The 24,077-nt window shown below is 35.0% G+C and overlaps 2 protein-coding genes and 1 long non-coding RNA gene across 4 annotated transcripts; all 3 read right to left on the bottom strand.

Moving 5' to 3' along the window:
- Window positions 1–3,456: 3,456 nt before the first annotated feature.
- LOC139970010 (uncharacterized) lies at window positions 3,457–4,868 on the bottom strand. The gene is made up of 2 exons (XR_011793891.1): window positions 4,127–4,868; window positions 3,457–4,070 (listed from the first exon to the last, which is right to left on the bottom strand). It is a non-coding gene; the product is annotated as an uncharacterized lncRNA (long non-coding RNA).
- Window positions 4,869–7,791: 2,923 nt separating this feature from the next.
- LOC139970267 (uncharacterized) lies at window positions 7,792–16,749 on the bottom strand. Of its 2 annotated transcripts, XM_071975937.1 has the most exons (6): window positions 16,597–16,749; window positions 15,317–15,585; window positions 14,805–14,858; window positions 12,677–12,775; window positions 12,059–12,226; window positions 7,792–10,720 (listed from the first exon to the last, which is right to left on the bottom strand). In XM_071975937.1, the coding sequence occupies exons 2-6, from the start codon at window positions 15,536–15,538 to the stop codon at window positions 10,550–10,552; spliced, it is 714 nt and encodes a 237-aa protein (XP_071832038.1). In that variant the 5' UTR covers window positions 15,539–15,585; window positions 16,597–16,749; the 3' UTR covers window positions 7,792–10,549. The 2 variants fall into 2 exon arrangements, with proteins under 2 accessions (XP_071832038.1, XP_071832039.1); XM_071975938.1 differs by lacking the exon at window positions 12,677–12,775.
- A 2,183-nt stretch (window positions 16,750–18,932) lies between these two features.
- LOC139970262 (uncharacterized) lies at window positions 18,933–24,038 on the bottom strand. Its single transcript, XM_071975931.1, has one exon. The coding sequence runs from the start codon at window positions 23,925–23,927 to the stop codon at window positions 22,653–22,655; it is 1,275 nt and encodes a 424-aa protein (XP_071832032.1). The 5' UTR covers window positions 23,928–24,038; the 3' UTR covers window positions 18,933–22,652.
- Window positions 24,039–24,077: the final 39 nt, after the last annotated feature.

The following is a 24,077-nucleotide window of genomic DNA, read 5'->3' as shown; positions in this document are numbered from 1 at the left end:
CTTGGTATAGGGTCACAACCCCAATTGTGGTCAAACTGGATACTGCTTATATTATGCAGGTGTCATAGTATCATGAATTTGTTACATCAGTTTACTTCACAAAAACGATGTCCCTCACCCTTGCTTCGGAACAAGTAGCTTTCGGATATAATCTACAATACGAACCAAGCAGAGGCTAACATATATATAATTAGATCTGTATATCGGGATATATTTGTAAGTTGGAAGAAGATTCTTCCTTATGATAACCATATTTCATTTTTGGTCAGATTCGCTGAACCTAAAAGCTCATCATGTAATATAGTTTTCCACTGTCACATATAAACAGCGTTGTATTGTTGATCCGTCACAATTAACTCACTCCGAAATGTATCGGCAGGAAGCAGAATGGGATAAACGTTTGTCATATTTTCTATGTCATAAGACGATACTAATCATTTCTGAAATGAATTTTAGGACTTTATTTAAGCTGTGAAGGCCCCCCCCCCCCATTAAATGCATAGCAAAATTGCCGATTTGTCTAATATCTTCTTTCATTTTCACAGAACATAGTGTTTATTCCGTTCAATATAATTCTTTAAACAGGAGAAGTTGTAAATAAATCAAAGTTTAAGGATATTTTGGTACCAGCTTTAAAAAGTGGGTGAATGTTTTTTTACAAAAGTACTACTGCTTGTGTATGTAACAACGGTTTTTCCACTGGCCCTTTTTCGCTTGAGAGGGGAGTAAGGCAAGGATGCCCGCTAAGTCCTTATTACTTATTCTTGCAGTGGAAGTTTGCGCATTAAAAATTCAAAATAAACACTATATAAGAGGGATCAAAATGAATAATAAGGAAGTCAGGATCATGCAATACAGCTGATGACACAACTCTTTTTCTCGATCAGAGAAGAAGCTCTTTAAAGGAGGAATTGAACATTCTTAATCAACTGAGACTAGCTTCCGGATTGACAATTAACTTAACCAAATCGAGTCGTTTCCCGCTTGGTCCGCTTGCCTCCCATTGTCCGACCTTTATTCAGAAATTTAACATCAGATTCACTCTTGGGCCCGTAAAGTTATTAGGCATTTTCTTTACTGGCAATGGAAATGATCTCTTCCGTTTGAATTATGTTCCTAAGCTTTCTCGTCTTAAAAAGTGTTTAAGTGTTTGGAAGTGTAGGGATTTGGCCCGATCGGTCGTAATGTTGTTGTTAAAACATGTGATTTGTCGCAGCTTGTTTTTCTCTTTCAGGTTCTTCCAAATCCGCCTTCCCACTTTACTGAGGAGATAGAAAGTATAATTTTTGATTTTATATGAGCGGGAAATCCTGATAAAGTGAAACGCTCAGTCATGATTAATTCTGTCAGTGAGGGAGGGCTAAAGGTAACTCATATTTCTAGTTTTATAAACAGTCTTAAATGCACCTGGATTAAGCGGTACAATAGCGACCTACGTGGGTTGTGGAGAGTTTTTTTCGACATTAACTTAAGATCTTAAGTAAAAGAACTTTTATTTTACTCTAATTGCTCAAAGAATGACATCATTAATATTTCAAATCCTTTCACTTACCAAATCGTTAGTGCGTGGTGTGAAATTTCTTTTATGAACCCGAATAGTAATTTTGGAAATCAAATAATCTGGAGCAATCCCCACATACGTATTAACAATGATATTAATATATATAGGAATTTACTCTTGAAAAAATGTATATTATGTTGGGATTTGTTTGATAATGACGGAAGACCTCTCCTGTTTGATTGTTTCTAGCGCAAATTCCATATTATTCGTTTTCCTTTCACCCTATACTGGGGTTTAATTGATAGTATCCCGAAAAGTTGGAGAGGGGCTGCTTGCGTTAGAATAATATTGAAAATGACAACATAATTCTATTCAATGAAGTTCTGATAGCCTCATCAGTCTCCCAACTAGCACATGTACTCGAAAAGTGGTGTTCCATGTAATATATATATACTGCAAAACAATATGAAGAAATTGTTACAAAACTATAGAAAATTTATGTTTGCATTGATGATAATCGATGAATAAACAGAGGGGAAAAAATAATAAATAAATAAATATAATTATAATAATAATAATGATCATAATAATAATAATACAGATCATAATTTTGGCCATTGGAAAGTCCTTTTCGACTATTTTTTGAAAAACGTTGGTGAGGATTTTCTTTTTAGCTGTAATTTCAAGCGAAATGATATTTTTAAGAAGGTTAAACACGAGTTTCTTTGCAACTGCTGTGGTGCTTGGAGCGATCTCACCTTTGAAACCCCGGTGGCGAATTACGGTGATCAGATTATCTGGAACAACAGTTTTATCAAGATTAATAATGAAGTAGTTTGGTACAGGAAGTGTTTTAATTCAAATGTGCTTTATGTCCGGGATTTTTGTGACATGTCTGGCAGGTCTCTATCGTATACTGCTTTTATTGCTAAATTTAATTGCTTCCCCTTTACAAAGCTGAATGGGATTATACATTCTATCCCACGTACGTGGGTACCATCCAGATATTCATTACAGCTGCCGAAGCAACCATGTAGTCAGCAGGTTATGTTAGCGCAATTATATGGTACTACTAAGATTTGTCAATATGCTTATAATAAATTTAACAGCCGTTGTATTGAGCAACCACGCGGTTGTTTAAAATGGGACAATGATTTTAAAGGCACCACTTTAAACTGGAGTGAAATTTTTGTTTCTTGTAGCAAGATTAGAGATACTAAATTAAGAAGCTTTCAGTACAAGTTTATCCATTTTATCATTGCTACAAATAGTTTTCTTAGTAAAATTAACATTATTGACGCCCCAAGTTGCAGTTTTTGTGGCGAGTCTACTGAAACTTTAGACCACCTTTACTGGCGCTGTAGCGCAGTTGGAGATATTTGGAACAAAATATATCTTGGAGTCTTTAATTCAAAAGTTGAAGTTGAGTACGAACACGTGTGTTTTGGTTATGATTATGAGAACAAAATGAAATGGTATAGCCTGACAATGTTTTATGCCAAATATTATATTTACCTTTGCAGAATTAACAAAAGCGTTCCAAGTTATGATATTTTTAAGCATAAGCTTTCATTTTTCTTGAGTGTTGAAATGTATATACTTATCAATAACAAAAAGCACAAAGAAATTAAACTGCTAAGAGATTCTTTGCATTATTGATAAAAGAAATGTCCTTTTTGGTGTCATGAAACGAATTTTTTCTTTCTTTTCAACTTAATATATTTTGCAGAAGAGATGGATGCAAATAAAAAATGAAAAAAAAGATCATTATAATAACAATTATGATAATAATAATAAAAATAATATTAATAATAATAATAATAATATATATATATATATATATATATATATATATATATATATAATATAACGAAAATCCACGTTTACTCCAAAAGAAAATATTATTAGAGAAAACCAGAGAAATAAGATATGACTCATAATTGACAAATAAGGAGTAAGTTTTACAAAATATATTGGAATTTTCGGTCCCCCTGGGACCTTCGTCAGCAATACTTGGCAGTCGAATGAGAAGTACAAAATGTGACACAATGAAAGTATGACGCTAGATAAGAGTAAGTTGCAATGATGGAATTAAAACCAAATAAACCATGACTATACAGGAAGCGGATTAAGGAGCAAAGAACGGATTACATATGCTTGTAGAACTGGTAGTTGTTAAGGGGTCCCAAGTCTTTGTTGAGGCCGGTGATGTGAGACTTAATACGAAAGATCCAATCGATTTCTTTACGTTTACGTTCAGTAGTTGATTTGAAGTTCGAGGCAATTAAAATACATTTTAGGTTTTTTAGAGAATGACCATGAAGATTGAAATGTGATTTTAAACACCAGGTATCCATATTAACTGGTTATTTCTTGAACGTCGGATACCCCCTTCACTTAATTAGACAGGGTATTTCCAGGGCCGACAAGTTGAGCCGTGAGGACTTATTAAAATACAAGTCTAAAAGTCCCAACACACGCATTCCGTTCGTTACCAGTTACAACCCCCTCATCAAATCTTTCATTCGCTCCATCAAACAGGAATTTGCTGTATTTCAAGACGATCAGTCTGTAGGAGAATCGTTTAAGGTACCCCCCATGCTAGCATTTCGTCAACCCCCCAACCTTAAATTTCTTCTCACTTCCTCCAGACTCCCCCGCTCAGTTTCCACCTCCGCAGGCAATTTTCCTTGCGGTAAACCTAGATGCCAAATATGCCCCCATATTACCCCAGGCACCGTGGTCAAGATTCCCAATGTTGACTTTAGTCTTAGACCCCCTTCCCTCTCTTGTGATTCTATTAATGTTATTTACATTTTCTATTGTGTACTTTGCAAAGAGGGCAATTATGTAGGTGAAACAGGCTCCCGATTCCGCTTACGTTTTAATAATCACAAAAAATCTATTCGTGATAATTTTGCAGGATTCCCAGTGTCCGAACATTTCAATCTTCATGGTCATTCTCTAAAAAACCTAAAATGTATTTTAATTGCCTCGAACTTCAAATCAACTACTGAACGTAAACGTAAAGAAATCGATTGGATCTTTCGTATTAAGTCTCACATCACCGGCCTCAACAAAGACTTGGGACCCCTTAACAACTACCAGTTCTACAAGCATATGTAATCCGTTCTTTGCTCCTTAATCCGCTTCCTGTATAGTCATGGTTTATTTGGTTTTAATTCCATCATTGCAACTTACTCTTATCTAGCGTCATACTTTCATTGTGTCACATTTTGTACTTCTCATTCGACTGCCAAGTATTGCTGACGAAGGTCCCAGGGGGACCGAAAATTCCAATATATTTTGTAAAACTTACTCCTTATTTGTCAATTATGAGTCATATCTTATTTCTCTGGTTTTCTCTAATAATATATATATATATATATATATATAGATAATAATAATAATATGACTATTATTCATTTGTTATCATTAATAATAATTAATATTATTAATGATAATAATAATAATATAATAATATCATTATAATTATAATAATAGTAATAATAATAATAGCAGTAATAATAATAATAATAATAATAATAATAGTAGTCGTCGTCGTCATCATCATCATCATCATCATCATCATCATCATCATCATCATCATCATCATCATCATCATCATCATCATCATCATCATCATCATCATCATCATCATCATCATCATCATCATCATCATCATCATCATCATCATCATCATCATCATCATCATCATCATCATCATCATCATCATCATCATCATCATATTTAACATCTGTCATGGTAATAATGCTTTAAGATACAAATGATCAGAAAACCATTGCAGGAGACGTTACAGTACAAACGCAACTAGTTGATGCAGTAACGAACGTTTTGCATTCTTTTTCAACTTCTGTAAGGAAAGACCCTTTTGCTGGAAGGTTAAACAGTTTCTCCTTCTCCTCCCTCTCTCTGATGCTCATAAGAATTAACCAGACGTTCCTTAGCTCTTCTTTGAAAGAAGGTCGTGGATCTCAAATATGATGATGAACCACTAAATAATTAGAAAAACATCACTTAGTTCCAAGCAAGACTTACCACGCCACCCCAGATTCCCCAGCCAATATTGTCCTTCTTACAAAAGTAAAAATCCAGTGGTACCGCTAAGAGAACAATGGCCCAGATTATTTCGAAAACCCCTATCACAATAATGGCACCTCCGGTAATGACTCGTCCTGTCGATCCTTTCAGTGATGAGTTATGATACTGCTGTTGATTCTGGCCCGATGGTGAAATTTGCTGAAATTGTGGTTGAGGTTGAGCCATCTCGAGTAAAGGTTTGTGCTCGGCGTATTTATTGGTAAAGTGTTTATCTATTAAAGGTAATCATGACAACAGTTTTATTATATCACCCAATATTATACCGTGTTCTCTTTCAAATGTTCATATCAATTATAAAATGGGTAAATGTTTGCGCTGGCAAATATATAGTCATAAACCATGTGATGTAAAATTAATGTTTGGATACTATAACACAGAACCTTTCGTTGGTATGAACTATTCAACTCTTCATAATCACTCACTACAATGATAATTACTTTAATTCCAGTACTAGTACTTCATATCAACTTCTATTTATCGATTATTCACGGTAATTCTTGGTGATGCATGAAATTCAAGGAAGGTTGGATTCTGCATATAACATTAACTGTGGAAGCTTTACCAGTGAGAGATCAGGTGTCAATGCGAATATTATAGATATGGAATTATAGACATGGAATTGTATGTTGTGACGCCATCTCTCAAAATACTACACAAATTGAATATACCATCATTAAGTAAATTATATTAGTAAAGACGCTCCTCCCTCCTAACATTGTCATGGTTTAATTTCACTTTCAGAGTCTCTCATCAATTAAAGTGAATATACTTTACTATGTTAGACTATAGTTCTGTTATCGCAAAACCGGATCCATCCAACAACACAATACACATCAAATTTAATTACGTTTTCTTGTCGGAGTGATCAACTAAAATAAAATATTGTTACTTGCCAATGGAGAATAATCTTCTACTCACAACGCTCTTAATTGGTCAAAGCGATTGCAATCGCTTCGGGCAAACGGTATAGGACATATATTTTGGAAGCTTTGCAACAAGTTTGTATGCTTTCTTGTGCAACGTACAATATCTTATGAACAATGACCTCGTACGCAGGCCTACTCACAAACACACAGAACAAGTTCGATGAAAACCCGTATGCTCACAATTATGGTAGCTGAATTAATCACTTACCATTATACTTAACATCACACGTAAATTGTTAAAATCCTAGCATAGTTAAACGTAGGGAGAAAGTAGAAAGCGACATGATAATTACCTATGAAGACAGGAAAAATAAACCTGAAGATTGAACGAAATATCTTTCTGAGTACACTATACTGAGAACAAACCGTTATGTAGTACTTGGTTTGATATTCCACGCTCTCCCCTGTAATGTCTATTTATAGAACATTACTCGGGAAGGGGACCGGGACAGCTTCATATTGATAATGTTTCATTAGAATAATCAGGGATCAAAGATATCAAAACCACCAAAAGTTTCCTCGTGATTTAATAGAACGAAAGTTTAGCATTGTATTAACATACCTCAAGGAATATCTTGTTTTGCGTTTACACTGGGGAACCTGTTTAATTCATCACATAATATTCAGCTTTTCAAAACAGTTAACTATAACGGTGCTGTTAACACAAATACTAATGAGCATATTTACGCTAACAAAGGAGTGTTAGCTCAGTGGTTAACGCCGGAGCCTTTCAATCATAAGGTCCCCGGTTCGAGTCATTCCAAGATTAATGTTTGTCGTCAGTTTTGTTTGTCAGTTACAGAGTTGTCCATAATCTTCATAATCTTCATGAGTTCCTGCTTGCAGGGGGATCTAAAATGTTAAGTTGGCGTCGAAGGTTGAAAGGATTATTTATATGACTTTTTTAGTTTCAATTTGTAGTGAAGTTGTTTGGAAGTTTCTGCATATTAGTTTGTACATGCAATCTAGTGACAACAGCCGCTTTAGTGATTACATCGTTGTATTCATTTATAATAAAGACATTTATCCACTCATGAATCTAAGTTCGATTGTACTTTCAAAATGAAAGCTCCAAAAGTAGCTTTCGCAATCGCACCACCATTATTTGGATATAAATTCCTCCACCCAGTGGAGACCCCGGAGACACGTGTAGGAGACACGTATATTGCATAATTCACGAAGTTATGCAAAAATCCGTAGTCAAGCAAGAAAACAACATAAAAGGTAACAAAGCATACTGAATTGTGGTCTTATTGATTGAACTATTTCTTTTCATTACAATCGTATACAAAATACCAAATAAACTTTACGTAGTGAGCCTTTTTAAAAAGTTAGCAGTTCTATATACTACATTGAAGATAAACAAATGAAAGCATTATGATACGTTGATATGATGACAACAATTTGTAATCCTGTCAGGTTAGAATCACAGTCGATCGTTTTTCAAATGGCCAACGTTACTAATGCGGCGACACTTAAATACCATTCCACACATGAATACAAATGCTGATTAGGAAGAAACACAAATTGTCTCTTACTAAACATGTCCCCAATCAGAAGACGTCTACGTTTCAAATTGTTACACTAACGTCTCATACAAGTGACTACTCAAGTTGAATGTAACTTCGTCGGATGCCACGTAGCCATCTCATGCTAGATATAAACAACTCTTACCAGGGCAATATATTAATTTTAGTGTCAATTGTAGATTTTGGGATGAACATTTTCAGAATATCGATAGAAATGGACCGCTCCAGTCCATTGTTGGTTAGGTACTAGGTGATTAAAAGTTTCGGATCGATTGGTAATTGTTACTGCAGAGAGGTGCGAATGATACAAGGCGCAAAAAAATACATATACTATCATGCTAAAAGTGTTATTTTTTGCATTCGTTTCTGGATTCCGAGTTCACCGATGCAATGTTGAAATAATCTCAAATATAGCGTTATGTATTTTACCGCTCTAAACAACAACACAAACTTTTCTTCAAAGGTGTAAAAACAAGATTTTTCATGGGGTTTATCGATTTCGACCGACGAGTTTTCTTGACCCACTACCGTGACTACCCGTAGGGTTGTATTTTAAAAATCATTTAAGTCATATATTCAGCTACTAGGTTAACGATTTCGGGCTAATTCGGGCAGATTGTAATAAAATGTTCTAGACATAATTTTCTCTCCACATGGGATATATTATTAAGCCGTGACAAGTAAAGTACAACCATTAATAGGCCAACACAATATCATGCGATTGAAAAGTGATATAAATGCCATACTAAACTAGTAAATCTTGGTCAAAGTGTAAATAATAGGATTAAAATAAAACATGCACCACTACGAAATTTAAAGCTTCTCCGAAACATAGTAAATGTACTGCATGGGTTAAGAGGAAGATAACATTTGTACAAACGCACATCAGTTATATGTAGCCGTGAATTCAGTAAAATGACTAGTAATCAATCATCACGATATTCAATGAACAGTATTTGGTTAGGCTATTTGGTTAGGCTATATCGCATACCACGACAGTGCTGTATTGGCAGCAGTTACTATCTTGTTCTATCTTGCAACCGGACATATCTTTGAAATTTCTGCATACAACTTACCCCCCAAAAAGTTTTCTTTAATGTTAACTTTGTTAATGTAATGTACATGTCACTCCAGAGGATCCCTTTAAGGAATAACTAGATCTTTCTTTACAGACCAATGGATTAACAGTAAAAGTTTTGTCTCAATTGAGGAGATGATCTAATCATTTCATTCGAACTTAAATGACTATTTCATTCATCCATCAATGACGCGTGAATATTGTATAAGCAATCTCTTGCAGTCAAGATATAGCGTGTTCAAAAGATAAATAAACATCGTATACGTGTATTGTTTAAGATAATTTCAATGCAGTTAGTATATGCAAGTTATATACAGATACACGATATGAGACTCAATAAACACATCTAGCTGAAATTATTGCTGCGTGGAATCTTTCGAGCATAACAATACTCGAGTGTAGGTTTACAATGGCTTTGTATTAGACAATGCAAGTACTCAGACTGGCGGTCTATTTGTTTCGTCAGCAACAATAAACTTCCACATAAGGTTTTTAACTTTGGTATTTTTCTTTCTATACTATTATGGATGAGGCTGCTTTTTCATTGTCGCATTTCAACTATTACGGGCATTGTTATATCGATGACTCACAAATCATTTTGCCTATGGCAAGCCAAAAGATGATCAAGAGTTGAGTAAAAACTTCGGGCGGAATATCAGCCATTTGGGACAGTTTGCCAATGAAAACTATTCTATATTGTCACCTCATATCATGCTGCAAGGCACTTGCATCGGTAATATGAATAGTTCCAAACCTTCATATGATAAAACACGATAATTCTGCTCAAACTGTCAGCAATTGCGCTTTAAGCGTCACAGCACCTCATTGTAAACAAACGTCTGAACTTATCAGAGAATAATATAGTGTGATGTTATGAACATATTCGTTGAATAAAGCACATCATTTCAATTACTATAATTAGCAAATTGCTCCATACAGCCAATCACATTTTAACACAAGATAATTTCTAAGCAAGCAATGTATAAGTGTTATAAAAAATCTTCTTTAAAAAAAAAATAACATTTGATACCACGAACCAGCGAATGAAATGATGAAACGTTGATCTAACAAAGTTCCTCCTGTCCAACTAGTTATGTTTTGTTTTACCATTATCATGAACAATCATTTCAAATAATGAATCAAACCAGTTCAATAAGAATTATGAATCGTTTGTTTATTTATATGTAAGTTCGTTATAACAACGATATACTTCTATTGTTCGAAATTGACAGTTGTTGAAAGACATGGAACTTTGTTGCGCAACGTCGATGACGAATACAAATGTTAGCAACCGGTAACCAAGACGGTAAACAGAATAAATGGATTAAATTCTAAAACTGAAACTTTTGCATTATAGCAGACTATAAGCAAAAGGATGCCAAAATATGTTGTCTTAATTCACATTAACAACATGTTGATTGTTCGCCGCATAGTTGTAAGATGGTGGTACACCTTGAATGTTTGAAGTATGTGGTGTTGGCTGACCATTGGTTGTGATCACTGCAGGGTACGGGGCCTGGGAATTCATTCGTTGATATGGTAGCTGGGTGGGTTGGTATGTAATCTAGAAATTTAAAATTGATGGATATCAGATATCAGACGGAGTAAACTTATACATGAGCATCATATCATATTATTAATCATATCATATCATATTGTATCACTATATTACTATATTATTAAATCCTTTACTAACGACGTTTCGCGTATTTCTGAAGGAATTCTAACATCACGTCATAATGCATATTGCTAACTATATTATATAAATATATTTGGAATTTCGTTGTTTTAGTGCAAATAGTATATACAATGGACCTGACTGTTTAATAATGACATATTAATTGCATCTTAAGCATGATAGCAATTGCTATTCAAGCTGTGTGGTGTTCAGTTTGAAACTTAAGCCGGTACTGGGTATCCATTGCAATGGGTTAATTGATAGTCACGAAATAACGAATATATCCCAGTATGATAAAAAATGGAATAACTTCTTTTGTTGAATTTCCTAATTTGACATCTTATAGATAAAAAACCGATTACAAAATTAGTTTGTTACAAAGAACATATATATATATTTGATTACTATTATTACTTCAGTACATCGACTTTTATTTCTTAAAATGTGGGTAGTTTTAAGCGACGTTAACTTTACTATATAAACATTCACTTGTGTTATCGTCGTCATTTACTTAAAGAGGGCAGTTTGTTCAAATTCAATGCAAAAGTGTTGCAATAATGTATATCTGTCAGACTTAATACAATAATGACAATCGTTACATCACTATCAATAATAACAGCACTACATATTTGTAGTTAAACTAAATCAATATATGTTAATATTGAAGACATTCACGTTGGTAAGACGCTGGGACGTAGACAAACATTTGAAAAATGGTGGAGTAGAATTTGAAAAGGGGCACTTCTCACAAAATTAGCATTATTACACCTAATGTAGAACCATCATTTACAAAGATTGCTAAAATTTGCCTCCCAAGTTGCAGGAAATAAATAATAAGATACAGTAAGAGCATTGTGTATCGTAGCACACGAAATTTCAGAGGAAAGATTGAGAAGGGTCGATTAGCATACTTTAACCTGAAAAGAGGGCCTTAATGATATTTCCTGCTTTTAGTTAAATTTTATTTACAGGGTACTAAAAGGGAGGGGCGATATCTCCCATTGCTCCCCTGGCAGACGTCTAACTAATACGTCTGCAATTCACAATGCTATTCTACTTTGGAGAAATTTTTGATATTTCTTAAGATATCAGGGAAATAAAGGTTTGTCAAATTATCACGATAACGTTCTTAGCAATGTATACTGTTGGACCAGGGAGTAGTTATAACAACTCCCTGGTTGGACAACATTGTAAAAAATCTAAGGAAACAGTGAACACACTTACCATTTGCTGAGGCTGATTGTTACTTCCAGGACAAACTGCAACACAGGTGAAGCTTGCTCCGATGATGGCAGCCAGTGATTGGATGGCAAAGGTTACAGACAATAAGATGTAAAACGCCAAATGAGTGTTCGACTGGTGCACGTTCTCATCATCGTAGTAGTAGTAGTACTGTTAACAAATACGTTGTAAGTTCTTTATTTGCCCCAGAACAATGGTACGTTTGGATTTTTTTCTTAGCCTCCGATGTACTCTGAATTCAAGTTTTTTTTTTTATCAACGTACTTCTGTGGGAAAATGACTTGTATACAATTAACAATAAAGAAGAAGAGAATGGTTTTTTTACCATGTGGATTTCTTTCAATAGTAAAATTTGAAAAAAAAATCATTAAGCGGTGATTTAACGTCTGTTCTTGAACTAAAACGTCCTTTTGCAAACAGTTAACAATAACATCCGTTGTATTCTGTTAATAATAAATGAGATCACGTGGAGAAAATGTGGTTTGCTGTTAGTGACATGTCTTAGTAACATTTGCGACAAATTATTGCTCAACGCTATGGGATACAAATTTTGTTTCATATATTTAGTTCACACTACATCTAAACGATGGTAATACTTACTTTCGATGAACCTACGCACCTTGCCCCAAATGCTGAACTAATGAGGCCGCCACCAGCAATGACTGACGCAATGATTGCCAGAATCATGTAAACAATGACCTGCAATAATAAGAACAATTCACGAAAGGGATTTTTGTTTAAATCGGGGTTGAAGAGAATTCCCATTTAGAGAATGTTTTTAACGCAGAACAAAACTGGATTTTTTTAGACGTAAACTTGTTCCTTTTGATGCACATGTATCATTATGTATGGGACAAGGTCTACAGGGTAGGTTGTGCAAACAACTGCTTTTTGTTGATTTTGTAATTTGATGTGATCCGTATGTTAATCGTAAGAACAACAATAAAGGCAACAAAGTAGAGTTAATGTAACACGACAGTACATTGAACCGTTATGTTCCTTGATCTCAAATAAACGAATATGAGATATCAAGTTTCGAAGTTCCCACCTTTTAACAGATTGGTACCTAGTTATACCTACCTCCACAATAGGTAGAACTAAAAACAATAATTCCGATCTTCGGATTTATTATACGCAGCTTCCATATGGACTACACCTTTCTATTGCGAAATTCTTGGTATAGGGTCACATCTCCAATTGTCGTAAAACTGGGTAATGCTTATATTATTCATGTGTCAAAGTATCATTAATGAATTTGTTACATATTTTTACTTAACAAAAACGATGTCCCTCACCCTTGCTTCAGAACTAGTAGCGGATATAATCTACAAGAAGAACCAAGCAGAGGCTTACATATATATATATAAGTAGTACTGTATATCGGGATATATTTGTAAGTTGGAAGAAGATTATTCCTTATGATAACCATATTTCATTTTTGGTCAGATTCGCTGAAACTAAAAACTAATCATGTAATATAGTCACATATAAACAGCGTTGTATTGTTCATCTGTCACAATTAACTCACTCCGAAATGTATCGGCAGGAAACGGAATGGGATAAACGTTTGTCATATTTTCTGTCATAAGACGATACTTATCATTTCTGAGATGATCATTTATTACTTCATTTAATCTGTGAATCCTTTTTCCCCATTGAATGCATAGCAAATGTGCAGATTTGTCTAATATCTACTTTCATTTATTTGTTTATTTCGTCCAATATAATTCTTTAAACAGGAGTAGTTGTAAATATATTACAATTTAAGGACATGTCAGCAAAGACATCAAATAATGCAAAAGAAAATTGTGAAAATGTTTGGTTTTAATAGATCACATGGAATACTTCTACTACCACTACTAAAACTACTAAAACTACTAATACTACTGCAACTACTGCTACGACTGCTACTACTACTACTACTACTACTACTACTACTACTACTGCTACTACTGCTACTACTGCTACTACTGCTACTACTGCCACCACTGCTACTACTGCTACTACTGCTACTACTGCTACTACTGCTACTAGTTCTACTACTGCTGCTACTACTACTACTACTGCTACTACTGCTACTACTGCTACTACTACATCTACTACTACTACTACTACTTCTACTGCAACTACTACTACTACTATTACTACAACTACTACTACTAATGATAATAATAGTAATAATAATAATAATCATCGTCGTCGTCACCACTACCACCACCATCATCATCATCATCATCGTCGTCATCATCATCGTCGTCATCATCATCATCGTCATCATCATCATCGTCATCATCATCATCATCGTCGTCGTCATCATCATCATCATCATCATCATCATCATCATCATCATCATCATCATCATCATCATCATCATCATCATCATCATCATCATCATCATCATCATCATCATCATCATCATCATCATCATCATCATCATCATCATCATCATCATCATCATCTTCATCATCATCATCATCATCATCATCATCATCATCCTCATCATCATCATCATCATCATCATCACCCCATCATCATCATCATCATCATCACCCCATCATCATCATCATCATCATCATCATCATCATCATCATCATCATCATCATCATCATCATCATCATCATCATCATCATAATAGTCATAATAATCATGATAATCATCATCATCATAATAGTCATTATAATCATAATCATCATAATCATTATTAATATCATCGCAGACCGGAGCTTACCATGCACTTGTGTCGCCTGCTTGCTATTCCAAAACTTCCTGTGACAATGGCAAACTATGAAAAGAGAAAACACCCGTTTATACCACATGGATTTTTAAATGTCATGGCTTTCTGATCATTTGTAGTCAGGTATAATTGTAGTTGTTCGTCTAGCTTAAAACGAGATCATACCAAACGGTCTCATGGTTAGAGTTTAAACTTAATCTGCTATTGGTACAAATGTATCGAGGTATGCCATGGTAACAATGCTTTAAGATATTTAATGCTGTTTTGACTACAAATTATCAGTTAGCCATTGCAGGATACGTTACAGTGCAAACGCAACTACTTGATGCAATAACTAACGTTTTGCATGCTTTTTCAACTTCTTTAAGGAAAGACCCTTTTGTTGGAAGGTTAAACGATTTCTCCCTTTCCTCCCTCTCCCTGATGTTCATAAGCATTAACCAGACGTTCCTTACTCTTCTGTGAATGAAAACAAAAAACATGACATAGTTCCTAGCAAGACTTACCACGCCACCCCAGATTCCCCCACCAATATGTTCGACTATACAGAAGTAATAATCCAGTGGTACCGATAAGAGAACAATGGCCCAGATTATTTCGAAAACCCCCATCACAATAATGGCACCTCCGGTAATGACTCGTACTGTCGATCCCTTCAGTGATGAGTTATTATACTGCTGTTGATTCCAGCCCGATGGTGAATTTTGCTGAAATTGTGGTTGAGCCATCTCGAGTAAAGGTTTGTGCTCGGCGTATTTATTGGTAGAGTGTCTATCTATTAAATGTAAACATGAAAATAGTTATATTACAGTATATCACCCAATATTCTACAGTGTTGCCTTTCAAATATTAATATGAATTATTAAATGGGTTATTGTTTGCGCTGAGAAAAATATCAATGTACATATACAATAGATACAATGTTTGGATACTATAATACAGAACCTTTCTTTGGCATGAACTATTCAACTCTTCATAATCACAATGATAATTACTTTAATTTAGTAAGAGTAGTTCATATCAACTTCTATTTTTCGATGATTTACGGTAATTCTTGGTAATGCACGAAATTCAAGGAAGCATGGATTTTGCATATAACATTAACAGTGGAAGCTTTACCAGTGAGAGATCATGTCTCAATGCGAATATCTATACATGGAATTGTATGTTGTGACGCCATCTCTCAAAATACTACACAAATTGAATATACCAGCATTAAATAAATTATATTAGTAAAGACGCTCCTCCCTCCTAACATGGTCATGGTTTGATTTCACGTTCAGAGTCTCTCATCAATTACAGTGACTATACTTTACTATGTTAGACTATAGTTCTGTTATCGCAAAACATGATTTATCCAAAACACAATATACATAAACTTTAATTGCGTTTTCTTGTCTGAGTGAGGAATTAAAATAAAATCATGTTACTCGCCAATGGAAAATAACTTCAAGTCCACGAAATGTCATGTTCTTCTTCTACTCACAACGCTCTTAGTTGGTCAAAGCGAATGCAATCGCTTTGTGCAAACGGTGTACGACATATATTTGGAAGCTTCACAACAAGTTTATATGCTTTCCTGTGCAACATAAAAGTCTTATCAGTAATGCTCTCGTAAGCAGGTCTACACACAAACATACAGAACAACTCTGATGAAAACCTGTATGCTTACCAGTTATAGCAGCTCAATTAATCACTCACCATTATACTTTAAATCACACGTAAATTGTTAAAATCCTAGCACAGTTAAACTTTGTGAGAAAGTAGAAAGCGACATGATAATTACCTTTGAAGACAGGAAAAATAAACCTGGAGATTGACAGAAATATCTCTCTGAGTACACTACACTGAGAACAAACCGTTATGTAGTACTTGGTTTGCTAAATAACAACTATAGATCATTGAACGTCGAAACGCAATGTACAAAGCCATTTTAACCGTGACGTCAATAGCAAAATGAATCCCGTGCATATCTTTGTATACCTTCATTTAAACTTTATTTAACCCTAAACTTCATTTAACCAGTGTTCATTCAAGCAAAGTTTCTCAGTCTATGTACTTTATTAAGTGAAATACAAAAGTTGATATTCCACATTCTCCCATGTAATGTCTATTTATAGAACATTACTCAAGTTGCTGCAGTTTTACTGGTTGGTATCGTATTATAAAGGCGGTACCTATTACTTCAAACAGGAAATTTATTTGTTAGTATAGTACGGAATGGCAACAGAAAAAAAATGAAAAGAAGCTATAGGTCACATGATGGCGGAGAATGGGTGTGAGCCCCGACCTTCGCCATGACCCTCCCCGACGAGGACAGGGACGGGGACGGGTACCGGGAAGAGGACCGGGACAACTTCATATTGATAATGTTTCATTTGAATAATCAGGGATCAAAGATATCAAAATCACTAAAATTTTCCCCGTGATTTAATAGAACGAAAGTTCAGCATTGTATTAACATACCTCAAGGAATATCTTGTTTTGCGTTTACACTGGGGAGCCTGTTTAATTCATCACATAATATACAGCTTTTCAAAACAGTTAACTATAGCGGTGCTATTAACACAAATACTAATGAGCATATTTACGCTAACATAGGAGTGTTAGCTCAGTGGTTAACGCCGGAGCCTTTCAATCATAAGGTCCCCGGTTCGAGTCATTCCAAGATTAATATTTGTCGTCCAGTTACAGAGTTGTTGACAATTGAAAACTCATAATCATTGACGTTAAATATGAATGTAAGAGACTGCTTTCGGTCAGCTTAATTGCGACTTTGATAAGCTAATGAGGCATCTTCGCAAGTTCCTGCTTGCAGGAGGATCTAAAATACATCCAATACATATACATATTAAGCTGGCGTCGAAGGTTGAAAGGATTATTTATTTGTCTTATTTAGTTTCAATTTGTAATGAAGTTGTTTGGAAGTTTCTGCATATTAGTTTTGGTACATGCAATCTAGTGACAACAGCCGCTTTAGTGATGACATCGTTGTATTCATTTATAATAAAAAGGCCATTTATCCACTCATGAATCTAAGTTCGATTGTACTACCAAAATGAAAACTCCAAAAGTAGCTTTCGCAATCGCACCACCATTATTTGGATATAAATTCCTCCACCCAGTGGAGACCCCGGAGACACGTGTAGGGCGTATATTGCATAATTCACGAAGTTATGCAAAAATCCGTAGTCAAGCAAGAAAACAATATCAAAGATAACAAAACATACTGAATTCGGGACTATACGCCACGTTGTTGCCTCCGATCCAGTTCGAAATCTTTATTGGTCACTCCTCCTGTATGCACTAAGTCATACGGCTCTCGCTCGTTTCAGTTCTCTTCCGCTGTCCTCTGGAATGACTTATCGATCAAAGTTAAAGAAGCTCAGTCAGTAACCAGTTTCAAATCTCTCTTAAAGACTCACCTGTTCTCTTGTTTGTAGTTTTATGTCCTTCAGCGCATAGAGACTTAAAGGAGACATAAACCCACAGAATTATTTAGGTTATTCTAGGGCAGAAATATATGCAGATTCTAAAAATCAACACCATTTTCCACGAAATACAACCATATTCCAGATATGATCCAAAGTTTGAAGGCTTATGGGAGCCGCCATATTTGATCAAAAATTTTTCAAACCACCGCTTTTCAAGCCGGAAGTGACGCTTTCGATTCACTTTCGATTTTTTTTGTTGCCAACTTATAGCAGAAAAATAATCTTTGTAACCATTGATTTTATTTTTCATTATAAATGCGTATTTACATTTTTGTAAATTATAATATTTGAATTTGTGCTTTTCAATCGATATAATTTGTTTAATTGCTTGAAAAAAATAAAAGACCATCGAAAAGAAATACTCTTACTTTCGATAAGATCGTCATTAGTTCCGCGAAAAAACACGATAAACAACTTGAAGAGCAAAGGCACTCGTAACGTTATGTAGGTGTACTCCGTGTTTATATACCATACACCTACATAACGTTACGAGTGCTTGTGTGGAAGAGTACCTCGAATTCACTGTTTCATTGGTCATATTTCGTAAAACCAAACATATTTGGCTTTTTACTGATCGTGTTTCAGTTTATATATTCAGTTTCACTTTAAAGTATTCTTTGTACGAACAAAAACTCAGCACTTGCCACAAGCAACTTTGTTTACGACTTAGGCTAGGCGTTTGTCAGCCTAACATTATTTCTTTCAGTGCGTAATCCGCAGGCCCAGGCACATCAAAGTTAAGTACGTAGGCCTAAAGACACATCGTATTTTTTGTTTGAAAATGGAACATTTTGGACTTGAGGGCTATCAGTTTGAACCCGAGTATACTGAAGCTGAAATGGTAAATTTAGCTGCTGAAAAAAATGCCACTGACACTGACTCAGTTGGAAGTGAAACTGAGACTGATACTAGTGAAGAAGATTATTGTTTGTGTGGAGAATGTGAAGCTATGCCTTCTGAAAAGGAGAATGTTTGTTGCCACTCGGTATTTGGGCAACATGAACTGGATTTTGGAGCCTGCATCACTGAAGACCCGAACTTTGCTGCAGTATGCTTGCAGAAATTAGTTTTGAAGCTTGCTTTCCAGCAATTTCTTCAATACAAAAAGAAATCGCCCTTGCAGCCCAGGCTCAAATGAACAACAGGTTAGTTTTTTTAATTATTTTTTTATAACAATTAAAATTAGGCAACCCTAAACTACTTTGATGTTGCTGTCTATCTTGATTTTCATTCGAATATGCGCAGTAAATCAATGCAGCATTTACACCATTGAACTCTATTAAATACTGCTTTACAATTTTAAGACCAGACACTTGCCAACAGGAGTTTTGTTTAAGTTTTCCTCATTCAAGACACATTTAGCCCATGGATCTCCACTTTGAAGATCTTCGGAATGTGGTGCATAGAATGCATCCAAGTTTGAAGCTGCAACAGCTCAGTCGAGCAATTTTCCAACAGCCAACCTCAATGCAACATAAAAGAAATGGAATCCTAAAATGATCTTATTCAATATGTAAAATATGATTGTTTTCCTTTTATTTCAACAGGCAAAAAAGACTCATGGCTTATAGACAGATCAGTTTGTGGGCAAGCAGAGGTCAACCCTTAGGAAAAGGCAACAGGAGAGTGTTACCTTCCTGCTGTGTCATGCGGATCAGGGCAGAATTTACTGATGACACCTTCTCAGGGTACCTTAAAGTACAAGAGGCATTAACTATGGATTAAAAGGTGATTTTTCAATTTTCTATTTAATGGTATATAGCCCTGCTTATGTTTGTGAGTTTATTTTTGTCAAAGAACTGTATAAACAATTATTTGGTTAAAATTTAATATCAGTTCTACTGTACAGCACATTTAGAGAGCTGCATTTAGGTAAATCATGACGCAGAAGAACTGCGTCCTTTTCAATGCCATTTAGCTGGCAATAACAGGTGGGATAAAAAATGCCAAAGTATTCCTTTTAATTGAAATTTATTAAGCAGTGAAGCATCGTTGCAAAACATGAAATTCATTTGTTTTTATGTTATAATTTTTGTGTTATCAGAGGAATTTATGAGGTCTTTTTTTCCCTTGCAGATCAGAAGATATCGGTTTTGTTCATATGAGAGGGAAGGATGCGTAACTCTTGAATGATTATAACTCAAGATTTGGGATCTTTCATATTTATTTAATTTTGTTTTTACTATACCTGTAGTAAAAATTGTATATCCATTCCTCATGAAAAATACTGAGAGTCTTCTATTAAACAATATTGTAAAGGATTTCAGGTTTTGCAAAGAATAAAGGCCCAAACTAGAAAATATACTGTATGTGTTTTACTCTAATTATATTTTCAGGTCTGATGAATATAAGCAGATAAATTTTTTGCTGTAACTGCATAATATTTTTTTTGCAGTAAGTAGCTTAAATTATTGACAAAAATGTGTTTGGAAGAGACAAAGAGGAGCATATTTCCATTTGCTTCCACCAGGGAGGAACACCAGCTTAACCCCCATGAATGGCCTGAAACTGAAGTAAAATTTAGATACATGACCCACAAACTTCAGAGTTTGTCAAGCTACTATTTCCACCCTATTCCATTCTTCATATTGTGATATTAAGTCCTTTCTGGGATCCAACATCTATCCACTCATTCAAGTAGTGAAGGGCTTTGACTCCTACCCCACACATTCATTTACCACATATCAGTATTCATCCCCTTTCATATGATTGGTAGGTTTTCAATAGCATAGTAGATCTGCCTAGCCTTGGCATGAAAAAGATGTTATTGCAATAGGAAGATATCAACCACTAGTCTTGCATTGCTTAACTGTAGCATCCTCAATTATGTAAAATACTATTTGAACATACAATATAAGTTGTAAAATATTTCACCGACTTAATTTTTACAGAGAAGCATATCAAGTGGATAAAGCAAGCAAATACCTGTGGTGTATTGTCTCAAGTAAAGAAATGCACATACCATAATGTTTGTCATTGTCAAGAAAAATGTATTTCCACAAAATATCACAAGCACAAGGTCTACAGGTATATAAAGAAAATATAAAGATCAAACACAATATATGATGAAATGGTAACACAACTATTCAAATAAATGGTGAAAACAGTTTGCAAAATCGCATGAGTTGAAAAAAAGCAACATCTCTGTCACAAATGAAACTATATGATAATAATATGAGACTATCAAACAATGGATAAATGATTGAACAAATTTATCTTGCACAAACCAAATCATGAAAGATATGAAAATTTATCTAATCTTCAGAATAGTTTGTTTGGTTTGAATGGGTATTTTGCATCCCAAAGGTCATATAAAGATACAACAGCCATTTTATAAACCATTTGTAAAAACTAGTTGGACACTGGAGATTGAACCTGGGAAATTGTTGTAATAGGCGAAACACTAACCACTAAACCAGTGAGGTTTACGATAGTTTAGAATAATTTGTACACATGTTTAAATAAAACGTTAGCAATATACACAAAATTATGAAAATATGACTGCAGCAACAACTGTGACAGTCATTGATGAATACATAAAAAGGAGAATGTTTCACTTTGTTGTACATAAATCTTAGCATTACAAGCAAGGTGACCTTACAAACAATAACATTGTTAATAGTTGAATAACATTTCAACTCATCATTAGTGAATACATAGAAAAGAGAATGTTTCATTTTGTTGTACATAACTCTTAGCATTATAAGCAAGGTGACCTTAGAAACAATAATAGGGTTCATAGTTGAATAAAATTTCAACTGATCGTTGATGAAAGACTAATCATTACAATGGATAGTATACCAAGCCCAACATAATCCAATCAAACAAAAAAGTTAATGAGATCATAAAAAAGCAAATACATGGAAACAATATGTAATATTGCATAGGTGAAAGGCATAGAGTTGAAAAGTTTTCTGGGTATTTATCTTTAAAAATGAAAATGCACCTTTATCAAGGTAAGTACTATGAAAAATTTAAAAACATGATAGTAGGCCTATATATTATTTTTATTATGAATAACTTTATTTTTCAAGGTTCTCTTTCTAACTTTGGCAGTAAATTTTTTGCTCAAATATGCAAAAATATTTATTAACAAGCTGCTGATAAAATTAATTGGCAAGTTTCTAGTCCTCGGCTTTCAAACATTATTGCACTTTCTTGTAAAGCAAAATATGAATTGGAGTTAAGATAGAAAATTCCTGCTGATGCCAATGAAAAGGAAGCATACCGTATAAAAACGTGATTAGTTTACCACCAAATGTTTCTGTTACAAAAGATACACAGTAATCAAGATTAAAAGAAATAAGCTTAATTAAGAAGAAAATGCTGAACTTAAACAATACAAAATTTAAAACCTAGAAGCATGGCTCTTCAACATTTCTTCTTTTGAGGGGGCTTCAGTTGGTGCAATATTTTTTGCAGGCGCTGCTGGCACAGGGTCAATTGTCCTTGTCTGTCTTCGATATACAACCCCTTTCATTAAATCTTTGACATAATCATAGTTCTTGGCTTCATACCTCGCCTTCAGCACCCAACTCTTCGTCATTTTTGTAAATACCTTCTTGTATTGTACTTCCCCTCGTGCGGATGAGCCTTTGTGAGGCTTCTTTACAACGGCCTTTGCCCGTCCAACATTCTGGTTGTGGTCAATTGCAGCTAACTTCAAGCAAGCTGTCATTGATGAATAACCGAACTCTAATCTCTTCAGCGCATACTTCAAAAGGACATTGTGGAAAACTTCAAGGGCACCGGTATGCATGAATTCTGCTAGAAATCTAATGTCCTTCAAAAGTCGCTTAGCCAGGGCTACCTTCTTCAGTGCCTCGTGGGCAGATGATCCTGCCTTGAGCCATATTTTCTTTCTCTGCTGCAGATCTGTCAGTGGATCATGGCCACATTTCTGAAATAGTGGTAAGTTAGGATCATCTGACCACTCATGCTGTCCTAGTACATGGTAGACCACAGATGACCACATCTGCACCAACAGCTCCTGGTCCTTGTTGCAAGCTCTGGCACAAAACCACAGATGGTTGATAATGGATTTGATCCAAGGTTCCAATTCTTCATTTCCCTTTTTCTTTGCCGCTTTGCGCAATTTGCTTTTGATACTTTTCGCTAGCTGAAATATATCAAAATTATGTTTTACAGAACTGTACTTAGTACGCATTAATTTTCTTATTCCTGTGTGACGGTCAGTAGCAAATCTTTTTACATTAAGTTTATAGTCATTAAGGACTCTATCCATACACCTCTGGAAGCCCGCTGCTTCCATTCTTTGAGATGCCCTAGTCTCTGAAACTTGCACCAATTCCATGTCTACCACCTTCTCTGAACTGACATCCATCAAAGAGTAGCTACAATACTTCGCTGAAAACCCTGGCGAATCACAACGCCCACCACCAATAAGATCAGTTGGGGATCCTTTCAATTGGTCAACCACTGCCTTTTGATGTGCATCCCAATAACTGTTAATCTCTGGGATGAGGTACATCTTCTGAAGGTCATAAAATGTAGTGGCAGAAAAGAACTGCAAATTTAAAAATGTCATGAATTGAGCAACTCTTTGATATGTCAGTCCAGAGAACATGGTAGCCGCAGAACAGAGGAGGTTAACAATGGGCATCCTACCATCTAAGGGCTGGGAGGTCCACTTCAACACAACATGGCCAGAAATGCACTTCAATGTTGCAAGCAAACCTGACCTAACAACTTGCTTTTCTATATCTGTAACACTACTTGAACATTGGGAACATTGAATATGATAACAAAGCTG

Source organism: Apostichopus japonicus, chromosome 7, assembly GCF_037975245.1.
Source record: "Apostichopus japonicus isolate 1M-3 chromosome 7, ASM3797524v1, whole genome shotgun sequence".
Lineage (NCBI taxonomy): Eukaryota > Metazoa > Echinodermata > Holothuroidea > Aspidochirotida > Stichopodidae > Apostichopus > Apostichopus japonicus.
The sequence above is the reverse complement of the archived record's forward strand: the minus strand, read 5'-3'. Positions and strand labels throughout refer to the sequence as shown.

What these genes read in the sequence shown, in the direction of transcription:
- LOC139970262 (XM_071975931.1), bottom strand. Translation starts at nt 23,927, where the DNA reads ATGCCCATTGTTAACCTCCTCTGTTCTGCGGCTACCATGTTCTCTGGA.
- LOC139970267 (XM_071975937.1), bottom strand. Translation starts at nt 15,538, where the DNA reads ATGGCTCAACCACAATTTCAGCAAAATTCACCATCGGGCTGGAATCAA. An exon ending in GCAGGCGACACAAGTGCATG is followed by an intron (nt 12,776 to 14,804) that starts GTAAGCTCCGGT and finishes TTATTATTGCAG; the next exon opens with GTCATTGTTTACATGATTCT. An exon ending in ACAATCAGCCTCAGCAAATG is followed by an intron (nt 10,721 to 12,058) that starts GTAAGTGTGTTC and finishes TTAAATTTCTAG; the next exon opens with ATTACATACCAACCCACCCA.